At 38.9% G+C, this 15,758-nt stretch overlaps 2 protein-coding genes across 5 annotated transcripts in view; both read left to right on the top strand.

Annotated features, from left to right (window-relative positions):
- Positions 1–15,758, top strand: part of Ipk1 (Inositol phosphate kinase 1) — a 319,504-nt gene that overhangs the window by 181,107 nt on the left and 122,639 nt on the right. The gene's annotated exons all lie outside the window — the stretch shown is intronic.
- LOC117227265 (protein BTG2) lies at positions 3,596–12,008 on the top strand. The gene has a single exon (XM_033482370.2). The coding sequence runs from the start codon at positions 4,402–4,404 to the stop codon at positions 4,918–4,920; it is 519 nt and encodes a 172-aa protein (XP_033338261.1). The 5' UTR covers positions 3,596–4,401; the 3' UTR covers positions 4,921–12,008.

Genomic DNA, 15,758 nt, shown 5'->3' with positions numbered 1-15,758 from the left:
AAAAAACTTGTCTAATAGTTTCAGTAAGTTGAGAAAACTGTAGATTTCATCAAAAGAGAATTTCTCTTCACGTATTAATAGCTTCTACAAGTTGAAAACACTGAAAAAATTAATTATCAAGTTTACTTCTCTTACATTTTTAGAAGCCAGAAGTGTATAAAAATCACGATGAGAACAGACAAGAAGAAAAAAGTCGCGGAACCGAGCAAAAATCGGAAGTTGGTACAATGAAAGCTTGTTTCGAACTTACACTATTGTAACTCGCAGTTGGGCGTGACTGCGTGAAATTCGTTTTATCAAACGGAATAACAAAAAGAGAAAATCGGATTGTTCCAAATAAAAAAGGAGAACGGATGAGATACGATAGAATACCGTATCCTGCGGTACACAATGTGAACGAGTAGAGTGATATTTATCTACCCTGTGAAAAAAACAAGAATGGTCCGATTGTTATTTACTGCATTTTCAGTGAAAGTTACGCATTCGTACATATTTGTAATACATGTCAATAACCCGTGTGAAAGCCACTGCGTTATAAAACATCTGCTTCTGTGTCGTGCGAAGTTGCAAATAATTTTTATCATACATACTTTACTCTGTTATCTCCACGGAGTTGTTCAATTCTTAAAACTAATATTTATTAATACAATTATTTAAAAAAGTATAAACATAAACATAGCGATTTTCGCGTTTTAATTTGTTGTTACGTAAGCTATATTTGTCGAAACGAGAAATTATTGATTCTTTCGCCGAGGTGAAACAGAATCGATTCTTTATCAATGTCCTTCTTGTATTAACAAGAACGACCAACACTATGAAACGAAGTATTAAGGCTAAGTGATGATCGATCGTAAAGCTTACTCACGCTATGTATCATACTAAGAATAAGTTGGTTTTCTTTTTCCGCATTTCAAACTTTTGTTACAACATTTTAACGAACCTTCAGATCACAGACGTTTACACAGCTTTCTTTAAGTTTTCAAATATTCCTATACTACGGGTCTTTGTGTAAAATCAACATTTCCTATGTTAATTACGAGAAATAGAAGTGACATAAAAATTAATTTCTATAGTCCTACATTATAATGTTTTTACTATTTTGCGTTTATGTACTCATTTTAGTCACGAAAGCATAAAATCAACAGCCTACTGATCCGTTATTTGTTAATTAAGATAGTATCAATCCTTCGATTTTATTTTCAATTTCACATTTTCTCCATCGTAGATGTTACATGACAACGTTCAATGTGCAAATATAATTGCATAAACTCAAAGTTTGACAGAAATAAACGATTTAGTCATGCGAATAAAAAGTGTAAATTTGAAATTTACTTTAGAAACTGTACTAAAGCTTTTATTACACAACGTTTTGTAAATTGCGAATTCCACGCATGCATTAATTACAGTAATTCGTAATACAAATCGATAGATTGACAGTCATGTTGGCCAGAATATGTTTTAAAAATAAATATTCTCCATCCTCGCAATTCGAATTGCACAATTCCTGTGATTAAATATTTAATCGTGCTTGGAGTCATCGTTGACCATACACGCCCACCCTTTTCATTGCGTACGTACATTTATTGCAACGCATCGAGGGAAAACGTAGTATTTGTTTTTCACGGTATTGTCGAACCCTAGGATTTCCTTCAATAGATTGTCAATAAGAAAAGACGCTGAAAATCTCGAGACGTCGACAAAATGGCACGGAAGTGTTCTTCCGAGCGATCATAAAGTTCTCCGTGGTTTACACGGCAGTCCGCAAGTCGAAGACCGCACAGTGACCCGTAATTACCAACTAGTTATAAAAGTTCCCTCGACGATTGTCCTCTTTAATCGGCTCATTTCTATCGGTCCGAGTATTTAAGAGAACAATTCCGTTACGCGTCAAGTATGAAATACCACCCCGTAAAACTCGTCGCAACTGAACACATTAAACTTAGTTCGTAGGAATCCGAAATTTTAATTGTCTGCGGGCTCGTGAATTTTATTTCACTACTAATTTCCACAATAGAATGCTAAGAAGATTCTTCCGTAATTATGTTAGTAATTCAAAAAAATTGTCAAGGAAACACCGTTTTCAAAATGGGTTATTTTATCTGATTAAATTTTTAATTATTTTGATAATTAGAATGCGGACTTTTACGGGAGATAAAACAAGCGACAGCTAGGGAGAAGTTGATTTAACAATCGTCGTGAGTTCTTAAATTTTACATTGTTTCTTTTGTTAAATGTCAAGGTTGCTATTTATTTGCATCATAAATTTGCAAATCTGCTGTTGACAATAACTTTTATGACCGGAATATAGCAAAAATTCTTTGCGTCATACAATCTATGTTATACAACTATCTCTTGTAGTAGCATCTTTCAAAAAGATTTCATCACTAATTTTATACCACCTTTGCCAAAAAATATTCAACCAAATGAATCAAGTGTCTATCATCGTATTTATTCGTACTTTCAATATCGAACATATTTTTATTAGCAATAAAGCCAAATGCAATAACGAAACTTGTCATATATAAAGAAAACATTGAAAAAATATTGAGAAAATTAGACATTGTCTTGTCGGAGGATTTCATTTAATTTTTTAGCAACGTTTATCATTTTCAACGTTAGAAGTATTTTAGAAGAATTTCAATGCTTTGTCATGTTACTGAAATTTTTTATAATATAGACTGTCTATTATTTTAAACTTAGTAAAAGTATTCTTCTCTTATTAATATTTTTCCAAAATGTCATTAACTGTTAGATCATACTTCTGCATGTATAATGTATACACTAATATCCATTAAATATTCATTATTATTTGCAACATATTTTCTTTCTAATTATAAACATCTATTTTAAAAATTATAAATCCTGTAACTGTATAAATCTAATAACTCAATTCGATGCGTAATATATGTCGAAATTACCATTTACGAATCGAAACGAAGCTGAAAGGTAACCGAGAAAATTTTTTGTTTCCCTTAATTAAAGTAACACGTAAAACATGGAACTTGATGCGTAAGGAACATATTAACATTGCTTTGCAACGTCTAATATCTGGGAACTACGAGCGTGAAACCTGCTCGAACGTAATTACACGTACACATCTGACGATATAATTACTGTGAAATGTATAAAAAACTCTCATTAAATTATTTACATGTTTTCCGTGAAATACGTATTTTGAAGTCGAAATTATACATCTCACGCGAGCGGAAGGAGATACACACGTATCGAAAAAAGATATTATCTGTGTGGTAAGATCCTAATTTTACTGTTGGAAAGTATTTTCTCTGGTTGGTCGGTTTCGTATGAACAAGACCATACACGTAATCTTCTCCGTAACTCGATTTTCGGAGAAACACTCGTCTACGGCTCCAAAATCGCCCACTCTTATAATGACGTGGGTATAAACCGGTTGAGAACTCCTATTCGCGCAGACGATCCGTATTCGGGACGCAGCTGCAGACGTCCGCGCAGCCAGGCACGCGCAGATTGTGAGCATGTGATGGCCGGCCGCGGTAGGGATTGCCGCGAGCCAATCCTCGACGGCGTACTATCCCCGCTCCGGGCTGCGCGAACAAAGAGACAAAGCTACTTGGTTCGTGTCGACGGTTGATGCCACTAGAAAGTCGTTGGTAGTCGGTGGGTGCGGTTGTTCCGCGATAAAGAGAAGGGCGCGTCGGTTTGGGCATCGCGAGAAAGTTTATTCCGTCGTTCGAAAGGTGTACAGAGTGAAAACACAGCGTGGGAGAGAGAGAAAATTTCGAATCGAGGAAGAAGAGGAAAGGTTTTAACCGTCGATAGTGATCGTTTAAAAGTATATCGAATATATATCTCGCAGTCTGTCGCTTCTCGCGGGTATCCCAGGGATCGGAGAAACGATTTGGAACGCGTGAACGATCGCGACAAAACGCAGAATCGAATCACTAGCTGGTGTGATCGTATCCGTCGGTCTAACAAGACCGTCGCAACGAATTCAAAATCCGTCGACCGAGACTCACGATTTTCGCGAGGCGAATCGCGTCGAACGAACGACCTGCCGGAGCCGTATCGTCGTTGGTATACGAAAAAGAATCATCGAGAACCGACCGGTACTCCGTTTTCGCGCTGGAGCTTCGACGAACGGATACGAAGTGCGACCGTGCGACGTGGCCGCGCCGCCATTTTGTGAAGATTCCTGAATACATCCCGCCACGAACAACAACGGCCCCTCTCGCGCCGTGACCCATCTGATCGAGGAAGAAACGGCGTTACGCTTCGATCGTCGCGCATCGTCTCCGACTCCGTTTTCACCATCGGGGAAAAGGGAAAAGGGGCCGGCGGGGGTGGAAGAGGATTGGAAGAGGTGTGACATATACAACATTTCCTCGTAGATCGATTCGACCTGGGTGACTTCGCTTAGCAACCATGAGACTGGAAATTGTGTCAGCGGCGGATTTTTTGGTGCATCTGCTGCGTCTGCAGGCGGGTCAGCTGTCCGAGCGGCAGCTCGAGATGTTCAAGTCATCGTTGACGGAAGTTCTTCGCCACCGTTACAGGAACCATTGGTTCCCAGATCGTCCGAACCGTGGTTCCGGTTACCGTTGTATACGCATCAACGGTAAAATGGACCCGGTGATCGCGCAGGCAGGTGCGAACGTAGGATTGTTGCCCACGGTGTTGCACAGTCTGTTCCCGAGCGAGCTGACTATGTGGATCGACCCGTCGGAAGTATCGTACAGAATCGGCGAGAACGGATCCATCTGCGTGCTCTACGAGCGCACGGAACCCGACCCGGAGGAGCAACATCAGTATCAACATCCCCATCAGCACCACCACCATCAACAACAACAACAACAGCAACAACAATTCGAAAGCTGCAAAGATTCGTTGTTGTTGGAACACTCGCAGTTCAGCGAGCAAATCGCCGCGTTCGTTTCCAGTTGAAGCGTTTCACGGAACACGCATTCGTCGTCGCGACGACGCTAGACGTCTCGCTTCGTCTCTATTGGACGTGCATCACGCTCTCGGACTGATCAAAGCACACGCGTCTTTTTTTTCGTGATATATGTGATCGTGCTCCCCTCTGGTCAAAGTGAAAACATGACGTATTTTTCACTCGTGTACACGGACGCACGCGCGCGCGCGCTCTCTCTCTCTTTCTCTCTCTCTCCCCTACCGTTCCATCGAACGGTGTTCCCAGCCAGAAAAGGGAACGTCGACGATTATCAGCAAAGCAAAACCAGTCGAAGGTATGGGAATCTAATAAAAAATCGGATTTTCTTGGCCAAATTCCGATCCGAATTCTGTGATCCGACGGATCGCTCACCAATTGAGTACGACTGACTCTAGTCCAACCATATCGTGCGCGAGTCATCCTCCGAGCACTCTTCGTGAAAGGGGATTACACGCTCATGGCAGAAGATGCGTCATCATTATTGTCGAATGATCGAGAAACTGTAACAGCAGGAGAACGCGGCGCGCGTGTACGTGTAGCATCGATGCGACCAGACCAGATCAACGGTCATCTTGCGTCCCGGCGCGTCTCGCGAGAAGATCCGGGGCTTTTCTTTTGTTCCAGCCACAAAGGGGGAAGAAGCAGCAGCAGCGAGACCGCCATTGCAAAGTGAGAAACTGAAAACAAAATGGGCGAGCTCCGCGAGGAACTCTCTCTCAGCCCGACAAATTGATCTCAGCCTCCTCTCGCGCGCGCCTCCGTCGATCCTGAAAGGACGCCGCGCGGGACCGGGGAACAACGAACCAGTCTGACCCTCTTCTCTGTTCCGCAGAGAGAGGAAAACGCAAAAAAAAAGAAAAAAAGAAACGAGCCTCTCTCCCTCGAGAAGAATTCAACGTGTTTTTACCGTCGCAAATCTCTTTTCTTCCACGAAGTCTCTTTATCTACCATTCTAATCGATTACTCGGAAGCCTCTCGTATTCTGATGTTCTTGGTACGTCTCTCCCTTCTACGGCGATCGAGAAGAAGAAAATCGTGGACGAAGATGCCTGTAAACGCAGAGAAAATTACAAGACCAGAAGGAACGAGCAAAATTCGACCGAACACTCATCGTCAACAACAACATCCGGTTGAATATGCACACTCTTCTGTCGTCAACTGTGATCGTCATGAACTTTTGCCTCCCTTAACCTCGCACTGTGAATGCAAATTACCACCGAGCCACACACAGACACCGAAACAAAACACATTACCAGTCACTCGGGAAAGAAAAAACGAATATCCATAACTCGATTTTAGTTGCCACGTGATCGAAAGTTACAGAAGGAGGAGCCCGTTGATCTACCAGTTTAATCCATCGGTTTTCTGAGATCCTCAGGAGTCGATTCGGACCCTACCTTCTCCACATTGGGATACGTTGGCGCCAACGATCCGCGACGACGACGCCGACGCGGCCGCGTTCTGTCGCCGCTGCCACGGATACCGCGGAGCACAGCGGCCTCCCCCCCGAGTATTGTTTTTTTTCCGGATCATCCATCGTCCATCATCGTCTTCATTGGTCGTCAGATGCTGAGCCGCCTGAAGCTCGACCCACACCTTGGTATCGTTAACACAATAAGAACACACGTTTACACTGCATACGTACAAACCTTTAACAAAAGCGCGAGTTTATATGTACATATATATAGGTATTATGTACCGTAGGTTATCGTATGCACGCGCGAGACCGAACCGAAAATTCGACTCGCGCGTGTATCACGTGTCGTGTCGTCAAATTGTATATTATCTGTTTTCTCGTGCAGTGGAGAAAGAGACTGAGCGAGCGAAATGAACGAAATCTTTCCGTATGCGTGTCTATGCATGTATGATGTCTGGGCCTGGCTGCGTGTATGTACGAGTACATCCATATGGCTGTGTGTATGCGTGAACGCGCGCGATAGTGAAGGAGAGAAAGGAAAGCGCGCTTGGGTGTAAGCGAGAAAGGGGTCAAAGAAATAAAAATATGAAGTAAACAACTGTGATCTTCTTCGCATGAAGGGAGGGGGCGCGTTACATCGTGCATGTCTTGTACAATTATCTTTTCTGGTGTTTCGGACGCGACCGACACGCTCGGTCGTTCGAATGCGCGGGGTGTGCATGCGACAGGGCACGAATGGGGACCGTGTAAACGCGAAAGAGACGTTATCAAGTGACTATTTTTCGATCCATAGATTCACCACTTGGACAATAACGTTCACCGATCGGCTGTTCTTTCGTAATCGCTTGCTTCCTTCCAAGGGTTCTCGGGTACATTGGTTTTTCGTTTCGATGGTGGAACAATGTATCGCCGTTTACGAATGTTCCGAAGCGAACTGTTACTCGTTTAGTGTGATTAACGTCGAACTGGTTCTCATGCGAATGTATCGCCGATCCTCGTACGCGACTGTTTTTTTTTTCTGAATTGTTCACCCCCTCCGCTTTCGATAGTTTTCGTCTGTATCGATAAAATGGACAAACTTTCTTTGCAATAGTAGTAGAAAAGCTTGGTCCATCTCTAAAAAAAGAACTTTTTTATCGATGGGATAGCAGGTTGAGCTATATCTCTCATAGATGCAGCCGCTTCTGGAGGTGTAGGGACAGGTTTTGTCATTGTAGTTACCGGTGCAATAACCCCCATAGAAATCCAACTACGTTCAGTTTACTAAAGTTAATTCTTTTACGAGATTTCTAGCCAATCGCAGGGTGTTATCGCTTTCACGCTTCCCTCTGAGTAGTTTTGCTAATCGTGAAATTTCCTTTGCAATCGAACTACTGAAATTTTACGGTTCTAAGGTCTAAATGTGACGAGAAACATTCGTTGTAACAGCTGCAAATTAATGTCGTAGGAATGCCGAAACGAAATTATCGCCGGTTGTATTAAATCTTATAAATCAGTCGAATATTATTCTTCTCCATATAACCATCGAACGAGCATTTTTCATTAGAAATATTGATTTTTAAGCTTTTGCGTCTTGATCATCACGGAGTTATTTTATTCTGTTATCAATTTTTATAGATAGTTCCTCTCGTTGTGAACGCTAGAGAACTATAAAGACTTCAAAAGTTTCGTAAGAATTCGTAACAATAATGCGACCACGCGATAAGAAAAACAAAAATGTTGAAAAGACTGCTTTATGGTTCTTTACGGGAATAATAATCGAACAGTTAGAGAGACGTTTGGTGTGAATTCGGTGTTCCGTGTTTCGTTTACAGCCGTACCGCAATTGTTAGAATAGTTACAATTCTCGATGTTTACGATGATCAAAGTGTGTAGAAGACCCGTGGTGTGTGCAAATAGATCTGCTGGGAGTAGAACAAAATCTGTTTGTGTCACCTGAAAATCTGTCGTTCCAAGAGACAATTCACGCGTAATCGTTCGATCGTTTCGTTCTAGTTTCTCTCTCTCTCTCTCTCTCTCTCTCTCTCTCTCTCTCTCTCTTTCCGGCAACGCGTCCGGTTTACACGCGATTTGGTAAAAATTCGGAAAGGTTACAAAACGCATCCACTGTGGAATTTGATTCGAGAACGTTGTCCGTTTTACGTGCCACTTTGCGGCGAATATTACTGTTCGGAAATCATACGCGAAAATCCAAAATTCTCGGATCGGAACGCTAAAATTATTCGGCGGAATGCTTTTTCGTTTGTTCGATTGTGTAGCCGGATTGCTTGGTGATTTAATCGTGAAAAAGATGCTGCGCGATCGTGGAAAATGTGGTAAAGAAGGGAGGAAGAATGAAAGCGAGCGAGAAAAAGAGAGGGAGAAGTATGCTTGTGAGAAAGAGCGAAACAGAGGATGCCGGGAATTTTGTGGCGTTCAGTGATCGGATCAAAAGGCTCTGTATGTAGCAATTATAGAAACCGTGTCTGTGATTATATTAAGAATAGAGAGACAATATAAGCAATCTCTGTGTGAACGACCTAATTAGGAGCGCGTGTATCCGTGGTTCTACGGCAGGCGTACACGCGGCCGTTTCGCACCGATATGTAAAAGTAAATGTTTATAAATATGTTTATACCCGTTAGTGTGCGTGGCAATTTTAAACGAATTACTCTTTTTAGATCAACCAACGTTAGCGATCAACCTATCCGCGGATTGTGCATTACGTATATTTGCGAATAAATATATATTTTTAGCTTTATGTCCCGTATCTTTTTGTTTCGATTTTTCCTCTACAGGGGAGAAGAAACACGGGGTTCGATCGTTATGTGATTCCTTTATATATTTCACCGTATTCTTTGCCTTTTCTTCTCTCGTAGTATTTAATGGTTACCAATACGTTTGGTTTCTTCGCAATGTTTACCATCGTAGAGAAATAAGTTCGATTAAAATTGCTAAGCATGCATACCTTGCGAAATTATTATAGAGCGCGCGCAAAGGGACGTGGAAACGACGACAACTAAAAACAAAACGAAAACCCGAAAAAGAGAAGGAACACCGAGATTTGCTCTTTCAAAAAAGGAAAAAATAGAAAAAGCCGTTATAATTCTCTCTGCGTGATGCGACGCGTCGTGGCAAACAGCATCCTACCCGTGTGTCGCTGTCAAAACGAGACGTGATGGTGAAAGTGTGAGAAGTCGAACGGCGACGCGTAGAAAATCTCGCACACCGTTTTTCATAGTCTGTAGATGATATGTGTATAATAATAGCTTGTACCGAAGCTGCAGCAGATAATGTTCCTTTTTTCCTGATTTGATTTCGAGCCATCGGAAGATGATAGTCGAGACGATAATGCAGCGGCGCAGACTTGTTCGATAGAACCGTTTGATTCGCGTGAAAGAGAGGACAAGAGAAACAGACAAGAGTTCACACATCCACAAGAGATACACACACGTACATACAAATCGACAACGCAAACGAACATAGAAAAAAAAATAAAAGGTCAGCTGTGAAACGTGAGGGAACACGCGTAGTGAGTGATAGAGAGAAAGAGAGAGACAGAGCGAGCGAGAGAAAGACACAGAAAGAAAGCAACAAAGCCACTTGTGAAACCAATTGTGAGAATCGGAACGAGAGAGTTTATTTCACGAGCGAATTGTAATTACTATATATACATATATATACGCATATATTATATATACATACTTATATATATATATATACATCTTGTAACTATACATACAGTCCTTCAGGAAGAATTTGTACAAACCCGCTGGAATAAGGCACCAGCAAGTCTGTGATTTTAGCTTGGTTATATTCAGTATTTTTTTAAATAAAACGAGACAAAATCAAGATAAACGATAAAAAAAAGAAGCAAGATTCGAATTGCGAAAGATATGTGCGAGCAAGAGAAAGTTCTGCGTGCGAGAAAAGCATAGTCTGCCTGCGCGAACTATGTTTGTGTGCATGCGGCATGGGAGGGGGGGGGGGGGGGGGGTATGCATGCGAGGGGGAGGGAGCGGTTTAGAAAAGGAAACGTTGCAAAATGCAGACGGTAAATCTTACTTTATACGTATTTTTATAAATCGAATCGAACTTGAATAATCACTCGGTATTATCAGATGTTTTTAACAATCGTGTTTAAATTTGTAAATACGATATCAATGATCCTGAAATTTGAAGCATTAAAACCTTCACGATTGTACATATTAACATGATTTTATGAATTATTGGCGAGTTCAACGAGCGAAAAATTATCAACCGATGATTTAAGAAATTCACTGAAATTCCGCGCGTCTTCCGTCCGCATTTTCCGTTCGTGTTGTTCCCTCCCGCTTTCTCTGGGGTAAAAGAGAGAGAGAGAACGAAAGAAAGAGTATGCGTGACAGACAGACTAGAGCAGACGGTAGTCAATATCACGAATCAAAGTGGATAGCGGACAGCAGAGTTGCGACTACCCGTAAGCAAATTCTATTCGTCTTGTAAAAATTTCAAAATCCCTCGATACATTTCCGGAAACTATACATAAACAACCTGTACCAACCGTTTTCTCGACAATTTTCGGGTATGTCGCACCCTTGATTTCCGCTGTACACACACACATACACACACAGTGCGCGAAACTGTAGTATATGCCGCGTGTCTTTCTTTTCTGTGGGATTTGGCGAATTTGTTGGGACACCAGGAAGGAGAATGTACGAGAGAGAGAGAGGGAGTGAGAGAGAGAGAGAGTGAGTGAGGGAGGGATATTGAGAAACCGTGAGATTGCGAGAATGAATGGTAGAGAAAGATTGAGAGAGCGAGTGATAGTGAGGCAGAGGGAGAGAAAGAGGCTGAGGGTGAGAGAAAAGAGCCGGGAGAAAAATAGGAGATCGACACAGTAAGAGAGCGTGAGGCCCGGCAGGGGTGCTCAACTCGGTTGAAGTGGGCCGTGGGTTTCATCGTGGTAATATTAATTGTGATGCCGAATTATTGTACTGATTAGGGAGAGTTCATAGCGATTTTAATACGCATTCACGTTACGAGAGACGAACAAGAGTCGATAAAAAAAAATAACAAATTCGCAATGAAATAAAAGAGACTCCGACCCAAGGTCATCGAGATCCGAATTCGGCGGCCCTGTTGGCCAGTGCACAAGAAAAAATACAATACACGTGTACACACGCAAAGATACATCACGTACATTTACACAGTTTTTCATGTTTGCTCGTCAACTGCGAGCGAGATAACGATCGATTCGGACAAATTCGTATAAAGAAAAAGATTTCTTTGTCAGTAGGCGTTAACGGAAATAAATGAACACACACACATACATACATTCACGCACTGTAACACACATGCGTGGAAGACGAAAATGCACCTACACATGTTACACATACACACCTTTGACGAGATACACAGAACAGACACGAGGAACACGTTACGTACACTCTCGAATCTGTAGACTAGTAGGTTTACTATTAATTATTACGGATTATAATTATTATATCTATTATTACATCAATGTATAATTATATTTAGTTTTTAGGTTATTATGTCTTATCATTTCCCGCTTGTACATACGCCGTGAGCTCGAAAAAATTAAATCTTTATCAAAAGAAATCTATAATTTTTTCGACTGTTTTTGTACAGAGATAATAAAAACAAAAAGGCCTCGTGCTTATGAAATTTCATGAATATAAATTTCTGTTGTTCGCTGTTTTAATTTTATCGACGACCACCGCTCCCAATATCCCTCTCTCCATTCCAGTAATACATGAATTAACAGTTATGTCCGCCGACTTTTGAATATCGTGGTCTGCGATCTATATATACAATTGCAATTTCATTTTCCATCTACGCCTACGTTATGCGGCGAATATCTTTGTTACATTAGCATCACGTTTTCCATTTAAATGTCAAAGGTTAATTTTACGGAAACGGAATTCGTTATTAATCCAGTTTATCGATTTCAAGTGGGCTGTTCGAATACCTGATAATTGGGAAAATCTCGTCACAATGAAACAAGAACATTTACATTAGTTTTAATAATATTTTTATTTTTGATATCGATTGCAATAGTTCAGAACTTTATTAGAATACTTGCTGAAAATTATATTTCGCCTGTAGCAACGTGTAAGAGCTACGTGTCATGAAATTGTTTAATAAAAATCAGCGCTAACTTAACAGTGTATCGTATTGAATTTTTATTATAAATTTAAATTGAAATAGATTTTGAATAGAAATTTAGTTGAAAATTTTGAGTTATAATAGATTTTTATTATAAATTTTAATTGTAATATATTTTCGATAGGAATTGTTCGTTGATTCAGAAAATATTAAAGTTCTAATTACTCGTCTCAATGTATGCGTTAAAATTCTTTTTATTGAAAAGTACTACAACGTTATGTAATTATAATTCTGCATACTTGCTGAAATAAATTTCCAATGATTTAACATTTGTTGTTCACGGATACTACCGTAATTTGTTACATGCAAATATTTCTGCTTAGTCAACATAAAGAATCGAAGTAGTGCAATATAATCGAATTCTGAATATTTTATAGACATTATTTATAAAGTAATCAGTAAAACATTATGCAGACCAGTTTTTTCCAAGGGAACGGTAATTGGACCGGTAGATGAATGTTACGATATAGATAAGTGATAACTAGTTGAAACTGGAGTTGGCAGCAGTAAAATCACTGCGCGTCAATCGATCCGAGGTCAATCTATGACCTCAACGGTTGCTGTAAAAGGTTAGTTACGTTTGATACAAATAGATAGTACATTTTTCTTAATGTCTAGATTCCTTTTATAGATTGCTTTAGTAAACATTGACATTATGAAGTGATGCTTGTTTAAACTTACTGAAACAAACTGTTGTATTTATACAGTTTATCAAAATTATAAGAAGCCACTTTTGCAAGTTAATTGCATTCCAATATAAAAGAATGGTGTATATAAGACATGTACTTTCAAAGTTCTTGTATAATGTTCTTTGCCTTGTCTGTAATGGATTTTTTATTATAAATTTGTATTATAATAGAATTTTCAATACAAAGAATTAATTAATTTTAAATAGTATATGAGTCAGATATTTAGCATAACCATGACTATTATTAACATATGATCGTTATTAAATACATTCTTATCAATATTATAGTCTGAATGAGAAACAAAGTGCATTTCAGAAGAAATTCGATTAGTTGGTTTACGATTATTCGGGGTGATTACTTCTCATTACTTCTCTCGATAATATCGAGAGTCTCGGTTATCAGGAATTTCAGATTGTACCTCGGAATATGTACGACCGCATTTTATGCCTCTTTTGCTTACCAACAGGACATATCTGTTCAAAATGGGTTCGTCAAGGGCGGCTTGCTGAAAATAAACTGATTTGTCGTGAAGGAGAATTGTCAGATTTGAATTACGTCGTTTGATATACAATACAACATGGCGGTATTTTAAAATGCAAGTTTTACTCGGTTTGTAGACTGTGTATAACTACAAATGGGTCAAGACCAAAACCATATTGGAACTAAAATGTTAGTTAAATAGGACGAAGAGGTGCATAAATATCGCACACTCTAAATGAAATATTGAAAAATATTTTCTCTTCTAATCCAGCCATCTGATTCAAAACAGAGAAACCAAATTCAGTTATCTCTCCTGCGAACTTGATAAACTCAACAGTATACTGAGGATTTTTATGTAAGATACATAATTTTTTTATCACCTATATGGATAGAGATGAAATGAATTTGTTTCTTTAATAATTCTAAATATTCTCACATATTTTAAATATTTTTATTGCCTCAAATATTTCAAGTATTAATCAGGTACTTATCTTCGTCGTAAAAAAAAACAAGAAAAAGATTCAAAAAATTATTAAACAATAAAAATATTATTATTGAACAATAAGAATAGAAAGAATACAAATTCCATTAAAATATCGAAATATACTATAAATATTAATTCAAATGTATTTGCTAACATCTAGCACGTCATTACGACTTGAAATAAATAAATAAATAAAGAGGTCAAGTAAGATATGCGTGTACGGGGACTGAAGAGAATATTCATGGCTGTCAATTTTTTTTACAGTATAAGTAGTTAAAGTATACGTACGTTAGATCATTCTACACATAATAACACAGCCTTGAACGTAGGTGTTGTCTTGTACAAGTCATTTTCAAGTTATTATCACGTGTATAATGAAACTAGTTAGCCATGTACTATATACCTACCCATGATGACTTCATATTATTCGCAAATTAGTTACTGTATGGAAAAATGTGTCAAACAACAGTTACATTATTCAATCTTGCTGCCTCTAAGGTATCCTTAAGATAGAATCAAATAAATCAAAACTCTCCAAATTAATCGGAAATTGTCATGACATAGTTACCAGAATTATTTCAATATTTTCAATTATACGAATTTTCTAAGAATTTCTCAACTGTCGATCATCGTCTTTAAAATGACTGACAGAAAACTGCCACTACCTAACGTGTTGAGTTTGGAAAAGTGCTACGTATTGAAAATTTCACTTTGAAATAGTTTCGGCATCCAAGGTAATCTTAGAACTCCCAAAGGGCTAGGGCTCATTCAATCCGCAAGTCCTGGAACGATGGAATAAATCAATTTCTTTCTTGCACAATATTTTTAAAATATTATTTATTGTTGTTTACACGCTGGAATTAGGAAGTCGGTTTAAGTTATCGCTATTGGACGCCGGATCTTCATACAAAATAACCTTTCCTTCTTTAATAGAGTAGAACATCGTTTATACGATTTTAATTTATGAATTAAATCTTCTTACATGAATGTGAAATCTTATTAAATGAACGAGAAATCATAGTCACCTGGTTATGCGAACCAACTCGTTTCTCGACTGGTTCATACGAATTGAGTGCTAGTGCAATTTGTTCAAATTAAAAATAATACATTGATATTTAGAAATTCTTTTAATTTTTCTATCAATTTAAATTTCACCTGATCGCTTTTGTCATAAATACATAAAATCCGCGGTCTAAACATTATTTTTAATAATCTACATCAGGGGTGTCAAACTCAAAAGCTAACTTGGGCCAAATAAACAGTGTTTAACTTTAGGTGGGCCGCAAAAAAAAAATCAATGTTTATAGAAACAAATATTTTTATTTTGACTAGTTATTACATTGCGACGAACACTAGTTATTACATTACTAGTATTACATTGTAATAAACATATATAAAGTTAAATTATTGTTTACGTCCTGATACTTGACATCTCTTCTCTGATACTATCTTTCCTATTTCGGGAGAAATCGCAAAAATGTTCATCTCGGGCCGCGAGTTTGACACCCCTGATCTACATATTAAATATCGGTGAAACGGTGATCAACTGTTTCATAGACTCGCTCGAAAACCTTGCACGTAGTGATTCCGTCAGTCGAACGAATGCTCGAA

Source organism: Megalopta genalis, chromosome 3, assembly GCF_051020955.1.
Source record: "Megalopta genalis isolate 19385.01 chromosome 3, iyMegGena1_principal, whole genome shotgun sequence".
Lineage (NCBI taxonomy): Eukaryota > Metazoa > Arthropoda > Insecta > Hymenoptera > Halictidae > Megalopta > Megalopta genalis.
Note: the sequence above shows the minus strand (reverse complement) of the source record. Positions and strands in the feature narration are given on the sequence as shown.